This window comes from Hirundo rustica, chromosome 6 (assembly GCF_015227805.2).
Source record: "Hirundo rustica isolate bHirRus1 chromosome 6, bHirRus1.pri.v3, whole genome shotgun sequence".
Classification (NCBI taxonomy): Eukaryota; Metazoa; Chordata; class Aves; order Passeriformes; family Hirundinidae; genus Hirundo; species Hirundo rustica.
Window position 1 is genome coordinate 44,917,364 of NC_053455.1, and position 9,898 is coordinate 44,927,261.

The 9,898-nt window shown below is 39.5% G+C and overlaps 1 protein-coding gene across 1 annotated transcript; it reads right to left on the reverse strand.

Moving 5' to 3' along the window:
• Positions 1 to 719: 719 nt before the first annotated feature.
• On the reverse strand, positions 720 to 8,945 carry GAL (galanin and GMAP prepropeptide). Its single transcript, XM_040067760.1, has 6 exons — positions 8,814 to 8,945; positions 8,576 to 8,656; positions 7,864 to 7,918; positions 6,368 to 6,454; positions 3,167 to 3,244; positions 720 to 1,042 (listed from the first exon to the last, which is right to left on the reverse strand). Exons 2-6 carry the CDS (start codon positions 8,654 to 8,656, stop codon positions 990 to 992), a joined length of 354 nt encoding a protein of 117 aa, XP_039923694.1. The 5' UTR covers positions 8,814 to 8,945; the 3' UTR covers positions 720 to 989.
• Between the last annotated feature and the right edge of the window lie 953 nt (positions 8,946 to 9,898).

The window sequence follows — 9,898 nt, forward strand, 5'->3', positions numbered from 1 at the left end:
CAGGTGAATAATATGAAATTTATCACAAACGGGAGTTTATTTCATGTCCATGAAAACGTGAACAGGAAGAAATGTTTCCTTGAAGCACAGAAGTATAGACAGATCTGTGACTTAAAATGGTTCTGCAGGGCAGCACTCTGAAGTCACTGTTGTTTCTTGTTGTGACAGGTGGAAGAATTATTAAAGAAAGGCCTCATAAAATTAGGCCTGCTCCAGTAAATTAATAGCTAGCCTGTCATCTGTTCTAAGTATAGTTAAGCAATTTGCAAGTTCTCATGTGAAAACAATCTTGGTATGAAAAGTTCCTTAACACAACAACCTATTCTCGGGTTGAAATACAAGTGCATCTGTGTAAACAATAAGATCTGTTCCATGAGAGCCCATAAAGGAAAAATGTAAACAACCTGAATCTTAGCAGGGACACACAAATCACCTTCTGACCAAAAAATGAAGTAGTAAGAAAACTACCAGCCAATAGGGGCTGCACACGAGGTGTGTAAAAACTGTATAAAGTGATGTAGTAAAGAATTGGCTTTTCCTGCATGAAGAAAATGGAGTCTCAGCTAACTTACTACAATAATTTCTCTGTTATTTAAAGTACCCAATATATGTTTCATTTTTCTCTGATATCGCAGAGTATAGATGCAGTGTAACCTTAGAATTTACCCCAGGCTTTGTGTATTATGCATGGTATGTACATAATTTTGAAATGAAACAACTTAGTTGCTCTTTATTTTTATTTTGTCATTTACCTACAGAAAAAAATTTACCAAAGCAAAATTATACACTATAACATTGCAGGAGAGGGAGGGAAGGGAAAAAAAAAAAAAAAAATTGCAAAATATAATCCAAAAAACCAACCAGAGGGCAGAATGCTGTTCACAATTTATCAGATAAATGTAAACTGTACTTCTTAACTTCAGGTCATTTTGATCTTTTGTTCAGAATTCAGTCTAAATCTACACTGCAACAAAATAAAAATGCATTTTTCAAGACTGGTTCATTTCCTCTGGTGTAGGTAGCTTGTCAAGTGCTCCCACCTCTGCAAAATAGAAATAGGAAAAAAAAAAAAAATAACACATATGTAAGTATGCATATTTATCTTAGCAATTAAGTAAGGAAATCCAGTTTCAGTAATATAATTTTTTAAATACATCTAAACTATGAGACAAATCTTTGAACTTTTTGTACTTTTGTTTATAAAACACTGGGCTTTTTTCTCTTGAATGTCATTAGCATCTTCCTGATATAATTTCAGCATTTTAGAAACAGCAGTGACAGAACAACAATTATATTAATTTTATTATGTCAATTGATATTGCTGGATCCCAGCATCTCATAAGACTTAATATTATCTAATTACAGCTGCCATCCTACATGTTGCTCTTTATGAGAAGCACTTAAAGCTGGAGGGAATAATTTCCAAGAGAAAGAGATGAAGGCCACTTAGTTTACCAAGGTACTTCTTAGCAGTAAAAATACTGCATTTTTCTTGCAGATTAAAACTTATATCTAATCTGAATAATTATTGCCTGAATCTGAACCCCCTCTGTGGGGTTTTTCCCCCTTCCCCCACCAAGGAATATATCAAAACCACTGAATTTAATGTAGAAGGGTTTCATTTAAGCAACCTTGTTAAAGGATTTCTATCATTAAAAATTATGGTTTTCACTTGTTTAATTTACAGTCCTGGATTTCTGTGAGAGTTTGTACTGAGTCTTTCCAGTAAATATTGTTAAGAGGTAATATGTGGCAACATTCTGTGTGTCTGTTGAAACCTGAGCATGCAAGAACCACGCCTGGAAAAAGCCACAGCTGGAGATTCATTTTTTGTTTTTCATGAGGACGTGGTGACACCAGCACCTTCTCTGAATGAAAACAACTCTTTGTCATCACCATCCTAAGAAGGGAGCCTTGTCAGCTCATTTGTTTCAGGGAAGAAGTAATTTGTAATTCTGTAGATTTTTATTTTCTTGTCTGATTTAGCAGCTTTTAGCCCAGGCAGAGGGTGTGTGTTTGAGCTTAACTTGTTTTGCACCCTTTTTGCTGTGTCCAGATACTGATTTTACTTCCTAGGCTCACACACAGCAGAGTAAGTGTTTTGGGCTCTTTCTTCACAGTGGTACAACAAACTACTACTTTGTCCACAGTAAATTTATATGCTAATAATCTACTTTAAATATATATTTGAATTATTTTGGGCCCTTAGGACTAGCTATAAAGAGGTTTTGTTTTCAAATGCAAATTCAATTCAATAAACACTGGGTTCACATTTTCAGTAATGAGAATTATTTTCCTTGGGTGGATACAAATAATTCAGAAACCAATTAGTAAAAAGCATCCCAGGTATGCAGAAAATTCAGAAAACAATGAGTAAAAAGCATCCCAGGTATACAGAAAATGAACCAATCTGTTGAAAGTCTCTTTTAATAATGACATTAAAACACAAATGTGCACACAGTTCCACAGCATACACTTGCCACAAAGTTGATCATAATGTGTTGTATACAAAAGGAAGAATATAGAAGTTACTGATGTATGGAATTGTCTACTTTTTGAGACAGAAACACTCCTCAAACGTTTGCAGTAGAATAACTTTTTTCTACTTGTTGCTTTCTTTGCAACACTATGTATAGTATACATTTTGTAGACAGTTTTAGAAGAGCTGAAGAGGTTTTTAGAAGGTGAACACTGTGGTTTTGGGTTTTTTTTTTAAAAGCAAAACTAATGACAACTCAGAAACAGACAAATTTCTTCTTCACTGAATGCCATAGCAAAGCTACCATTCTTACAGAATCCAGCTGTAAGCTCCGCATTACAGCTCTTGTCACAACTGTGAGGGTGTACAGAGTTTTTGCTTCTGAGCATTCTGAGCTGTTTGCCAGAGTTGCTGCAATTTTGTCACGCAACTTTATTCTAGAAAAGGGAGATGCATTTCTTTTGTCACTAAGTGATGGAATGGTGTCAGAACTCTGCTACATCAGATCTCCACTGAGCTGCAATTTTTCAGGATCACCTGCACTCTGTGTGTGCGAGTGATCCCAGAGGTGCTGTTCCAAGACTTGCACACTCAAATCTGCAGCAGATGTGTGCATTAAGGGATAGTGTTGTCTCCTCAGTAAATTTCCCACCAGGAACTGTGAAAGATGAAAATGTATTCACTAACCTTTCAGATGCAAGTAAGTCAAAAATTCAATTACTGTGCGCACAATGTTTTCATCAGCCACAGGTCTTCCAAGGTTCCCTGTAAAACAAGCTGGTTGTTACTCACATGGTTCAAAGAGATATCCTATGAGATACTGTGGCTAACTTCATGAGTACTCTGGGGAGGGAAAAAAAAAAACCAAACGACTTGGAAATTCCTTTTTCCTTAAAATCCTTGATGGAAAACCTCATTTCGTGGAAGGGCAAAGGCCCTATAAGGTGAGTAACTGCAGTTCTCAGAACCAAAATGACCCAGCTTCATATGCCATTCCTGCTTAGCAGCTGCTTTGACACCTTAATGGTTGTGGTCTCTAGGCCTTATCTGTTGCAGAAGAAAGTTATCCTCTGTTCCCAACTCTCTCCCTTGTGTCCACCTAAGCCTGCAGGGATGGGTTAAATTTCAAATTCAGCAGACAAATTCATCAGCTTTACAGAACAGTTAAAATTCTGTTAATGTAGCCCAACTCTGTTCCAAATAAGCCTTTCAAATGATGTAGAAGTGATTTGTAGCCCAAAACCTAGGCCTGGGTGTTTTTCTAAGAGTCCAGAAAGATATGTTTTTACATAGATAACTAATCAAATACACTTGTCTTTGAGCTTGTGAAAACAGCTTTTGGATGCTATTTTATTGACCTAATGCGTGCCTATTATTGCACTTTTGAAAAGGATGCTTTCTGCATCTGTTAATGAGAGAAAAAATACCAGCAGGAGGTTGGAGGAAGACACTTTGCTACTTTTAGGAGGATGGAGAACTGCTCTCTATTAAGATCAAATTGTAAGCAGTTTCCCCAAGATTTTTAATTCTCTACACACAAATGTGGGTACCAGAACCAACAGTCCATTATTACATCACTGAAAACATTATCAGATGGGTCAGAAGGCAGACTGAGTCTTCTGCACAAATTAAAAACCTTAAAGAGGGTTGCAAGGGACACAAGGGTTTCTGGTACAAGGAGAATAAACATTTAAGGATGCATTTAGTAGGCTTGCACCTGAAAATCTTGTCTTCCAGTCTTTGAACTCACACAAAGGTGTTGTTATTATTATTTGCATTAATAATACTCTTTTATTTGATTTTTTCGTTAACTTTTATTCCCACATAACCTCTTATGGATTTTTATTGTTATTGTACTACTCACATTTTTACCCAGATTTTATTATCCATGTGATATTTACTGGATAAATATTTTTCCGCAGTGACTTGGAAATATTGTACTTACGTATTGCTCTGCAATTGCCCTTAATTCTGCATAGTGGATAACTTTCAGATTTCAGTAAACAAACCATTATGATCTTGTAACTTGAAGATTTGCCTGATCATGCTCATGGATGGCTGTAGTTTTGTTGTGGGGTTTTTTGTTTGTTTGTTTGTTTTTCTTCAGGGTTTTGTTTGTTTGTTGTTTGTTTTGGTTGGTTGGTGGGTTTTTTGTTTTATTTTGTTTTGTTTTTTCCTGGACCTAGTGTTCAGTCCCTAATACAGCTTACAAATTTTTCTAGGTTATCTGGAGAGCTTATGCATTTTGCAGCATTCCTTCCAGGAGAGCACAGTCCTTCGCATGGACCCTTTCACGTTAATAAAATAGTATGTGCATATATTCCAATTTTAAGGGGCTTTTACAAATAATCAGGAGAAATCCTTCCTTTTCAATTAAAATTGATTACTTTATGCATTTCTTATGGATTTTTTATCTATATACATATAAATGTATATTTAAATCTCCATTGCATAGGAGCTTTGTAATAAATTTCATCTTCAAAGAAACATCTGGTGAGGGAAGCAAATGAAGCTCATAGCAGAGGCAGCTGTAGAGTTTTGAAGTCTTATCCTGGCAGGTTTGGTTGGGTTTGTCTGCAGTTGTGGAGGCTCAACAGCACCCAGCAAGAGAGCTCCATAAATCCACAAATTCATATTCCTGTAAGGGACCCGGTATATGCACAAACAGCAACATGTTGTAATGTGATCTCTACTGCTGGGTTACAAATCCCTTATTTTTACATTGTTTTTGACTGGCCATATATTGTTTTAACACTGGTATTTGAGACAGCAGGGTTGGGGTTTTTCCCTTAAAAACCAACAAGAAAAACCAAAGCACGGCACCAAAAAAATACCACAATACACAAACCCCCACTCTGTAACTGTGTACCAGAACTGAACTGACAGTCCTTCAGAGAGTGTTAGCAATTAAGAAATGTATTAATGTTTCTCTTCTCTTTATAAAATATGTATGTATGAGATTGTAATTAGGCATACGTCCTTAATTTATGCAGTTATTTAGTGTTATCTACATTTGTGCCGCTCTGGGTGTATTTAAAATAGGCTCCAAAACCTTTGTTTCGCCCCCGTTAGTGCAGTGGTAAATGTACTCAGTAAGTACTGTGGTAATTTCATCAGCCTAAGGGTGAGATTCACCCCAGCTCACTTTAGATGTCTGCAGCAGGTTCAGTTTCTCCTCAGGAGATAAAACAGGTTTTTCTAGAAGTCTCTGCACCTCATCCTGAAATAGGTGCTCAAAATAAAGCCTAAAAATTGTCAGCTTCTCTTCATAAAGGGAGCCTAGACATGTATTTTAGAGGCCCAGCTTTGGATGACAAATCCAGACCAAGGCTGCACCCTTTTCATTGCCATTTACTAAATTCTGACCCATGCAACATCTAAGCATTTTGACTTCAGTTGTGACCAGGTTCTCAGTCTTTTAATGAAGATAATCCACCTTGCTTAATCATAGGAAATACTGAGACTTGGTATTTTCTATAGCCTCCATTACTGAAAGACACCTTTATGGACCCTCTTCTTTGCCAAAAAACACAATTAACTCTTGAGTAGCTAGATTGACATTTGAAATACCTGTTTGAACATACGAAAAGAGAAAAAAAGCCTGAGTTTTTTCAAAGCAATATGATCTATTACACAACTAAAGCAACAAAATTATGATACATTTTCCTCATCACTTAGGAATGTTGTAATCTATGACCATAAAAAGATCACACCGAATGGCCAAAGGAAATTTTTCTTCCTTTCATATGTCTATTAGGATTTCTGTTGAAATGCAGAAATAGTTTTGTAACCAAGCAGTCAGTTCAATAGTAAATAAATTACTTAACATAAAAAAAAAAAAAAAAAAAAAAAACAAATCAAAAATGCTGGTTTCCACATTTTCATTACCTGCTTTAATATCCTCATCAGGCGGAATTTCACGTTTACCAGTGAAACCATGCTTGTCATTAAAAGATCTGTGGTTATCTACTGCATCTGATAAATGAATTAAAAATCAGAGGAGTTAATTGACTTAGCAACAACCTTTCCTATATTGCGTGCTTTTCACAGATTTCAATGAAAAGATCATGATGGCCAGTTTTGGTGTACAAAATTACAGGAAGTTAATATGTCATTAAATACAATAACTTCTTCTAATTTTGTGCTTGTGATTTATCTAAATTACAAACCCAGTCCTGCGCTACATACTTGCTGAAACTATTACTGAATTCAGAAGTTGTGAAGAAAAAGTAAGGATATATGTGCACATAAACTGAGAAGTTGCCCTTACTACTCTTTTCTCTGTCTTTAAAAGAGTGCTGCTGGTGAGCGTGCTTAAAAGGAAACTGCAGATAGTTTACATGAATAACCTGCAGAAACTGTCTCACATGCCCCTGGTGCCTCTTCTCCCCTCCCTTGAAATAGGCATTTCCTTCATCAGTAAAAGCTGATCAATATGACCTGCAACAAAGGATGATTCCTATTATCCACTCTTAGATGTAAAATATAAGTCTTTGACAAGCACATTTCCCCACGGTATTTTTTCCAATTTGCTTAGATCTGCTTTGAGCAAATATACTTCCAGACCTTTACAGAATCAGTTAATACATTTAAGATGCATCAAACTTCTTTTTTATTTTTTAAGTATCCTTATTGTTAGCTAAAAAGAACGAAGAGTGTCAGAGTAAGTATGTGTAGTATTTGTCTATGTGTTACTGAGACTGAAAATATAAAAACGCTGGTGATGAATTTTACCACATTCACAAAAATTAAAGGTAAAAGGACAAGTATTTGAGACAACTTAGTTCTGAATTACTTTTCTTACAACCTGGATTTGTTATCTCCACCTGTAAGCCAGTATTCCTGTATTTTGAACACCTTCTATATTCATTTTTCACGTAGTGAACAGTTAATGGTCTTGAGTTTGCAAGTGACTGTTTTAATTTATTTTGCTTTAATTTAAAAAAAAAAAAAAAGAAGCATAATAAAGTCAAGCAGTGAAAGTCTGTAAAAAGGTTTAAAGGCGAAATCTGAAATACATGGAGAAATGTCAAATGCCACATTTTGCCCTTCTGCCCTTGACATCTGAGATGCTGTAAGATTTTTTAACACCTCTGGTGGTGATGTATTTGTCATATGAAAATTACAATTCAGAAGCACAAAATGTGAGCAGATGTGTTTCTGGACATAAGGAGTCACATCACACTTCTTTAGAAAAGGACAGACGTTGTCTAAGACAACTCTGTTCTATGACAGGCATGTAACAAACATCTAAACAAGTGTTTTCCCAAATGAGTTTCTTCCATCTTGCAGATTTAGACAAAATTACTATATTCAGAGAAATGAATAACACAATTTTTGCATTTTGAAATGGGAGGAAAAAAAATAAAAAGTGCCTCACTTACGTGGCCCAAGCAGATAACCAGCACTATTCAAAGTCCAACCCCTTTTGTCTTTCGCCTTAAAGAAAGAAATGTATGTTATTGCACGACCTACACTCCAAAGGGAATTCTCTTAGCATAAGGAGTCTTATGAAGGCTCAAAATCAAGAAAAAATGTTTTAAAAATAAAGCAAATCATATTGCTGCAAATATTCATGGTGAGCTCCTGTCCTTCCCCGTCTAAGTCTATACTGCTGCTATTGACATCCATGTGGTTTGATGGTTTCACACCACATAAGTGATGGCTGCAAATCACACTTTGGAGGCAGAAATTTCTACTTTATACTCAAAGATTATATCACCCCTTGATAGCCGCCTTAGCGAGCAGCAACGCTTCTATTTATTGCTCGGATTCACATGGCAGCCTCTTCAAAAAAGAAGTCCATATGTACATCATCTTTTCTGAGGCAGGTGGGACACCCATTCAATTTTGGTCTATCAACTGGACATTCTTAGTCAGAGTATTTTTTTTACAAGGGAGCTAGTGTTTAAAATCTCCAGATTGTTAGCTGGAAAAACAACAACAACAACAACAAAAACAAACAAAAAATTAAGAAAACTGTTTATAGCCCGAAATGGTTTTGTGTGCCGCATGCTTTGCAATCCCTCTATCTAAGAACAGCGTGTACCCCTGGGAGGTTCACGGCTCCTCGCTAGCTGAGGCACGGATACTTACTGAGAAAACCAGCCCGAGGGTTTCCGAGAGGGTGGCACAAAGGATTAAAGACAGAAACAGGAGACCGGTGCACCTCTGCATCTGGAAGAAAGCGCAGCGGGGTGAACGCTTTGCCTGCCCCGGGGCACGGGCGGCTGGCCGGGCGGTGAGGGCGAACCCTCTCCCCGCTGCGGCCGCCGGGGCTCGGCAGCCCGATTCCCGCCGGGAGAAGGGCCGGCGGGGACGATGGGGAAGGTACCTTGATCCGTGGCTGCGGGTCCCTCGCAGAGCTCCCGTGGCGCGGGCGGAGCGGGCTGGTCCCACGGCGGGCTCTCACCGCATGGCCGCGGCCCGGCCGCGCTCCCGCCGCGCTTTATGGGCAGCGGAGCGGCCGCGCCGGCGGAGCCGAGAGCCGCCCACCGCCTCTCCCCGCCTCCCCCGGGCCATCTCCCCCTCGCCACCCGCCGCTCTGCGGAGGGCAGAAATTACGGCAATCCGATTAGAGGCACTTGGAAGCACGACGCGGGGAGCCGGGAGCCGCGGCCAGGGCGATCACCCCTGCCCCGCGCCAGCGCCTCCGCCCGCGGGATCGGGGCACGGGGGGGACGAGGGTGCGGAACGGGCACGCACATCGCTCCTCAGAGGCTCGGCTGCGGGAGCGGCTCTAAACACACGTGTCTGCGTGTGCTGCCGGCGGACCGGAGTCACGGCCCTCGGGGACAGTGAGCGCTTCACACAGCTTCGCTCTGCTTTCGAGCCCGGCGGCTCGCTGCGCTTCACTCGGGCCCCTTGAAATCCCTTTGGCTGGCGCCCGGTGCTCCAGCATCAGCGAGAGGAGCTGCCCAAAGGCTGCCCTTCCCTCCGCTCTGCATGTGAGACAGCACTTCTTCCAGGGTTAGACAGACCGGACTAGCCCTGGCCTGCGCGTTTACAGCCGGCGGAGTTTCACCGGTCTGCTTATCTTAGTTGTGCTTACCGTTGGCATCGGGATGTGCAAAACTGAGTTACAGAGCAGAGATTCCAGTATTAGTTCCGTCTCCCCTCCGCCCCCCGCCCAAAATTCTACGTTCTCCACAACAAATTATTCACTGCAAGTCACTCAAATTCATTCCTCTTTCTATGAGAAAACATCACAGATGTTAAACAGAGGTACACTTACAGCTTTTTCCAGAGTCTCTGCAAACTTTTGAACAACATTCACTAGTTTAAAAGGCAAACTTTTTTTCACTTTAATGTAGCATAGTGTTCATAACCCAAGCTAGTGTCTTGTATTTCTATTTCCTACCCTCTTTTGGATGCAGTAGGGTTATAATAGTCTAGCCTTGTCTTTGGGTCTCTGAGCAA

Bases quoted from the DNA above. Each gene is read 5' to 3' on its own strand.
- GAL (XM_040067760.1), bottom strand. From the start codon at position 8,656: ATGCAGAGGTGCACCGGTCTCCTGTTTCTGTCTTTAATCCTTTGTGCC. The intron at 6,455-7,863 runs GTAAGTGAGGCA...TTCATTTATCAG, and splicing joins TGGTTATCTGCTTGGGCCAC to ATGCAGTAGATAACCACAGA. The intron at 1,043-3,166 runs GTTAGTGAATAC...TCTATTTTGCAG, and splicing joins GACTTACTTGCATCTGAAAG to AGGTGGGAGCACTTGACAAG.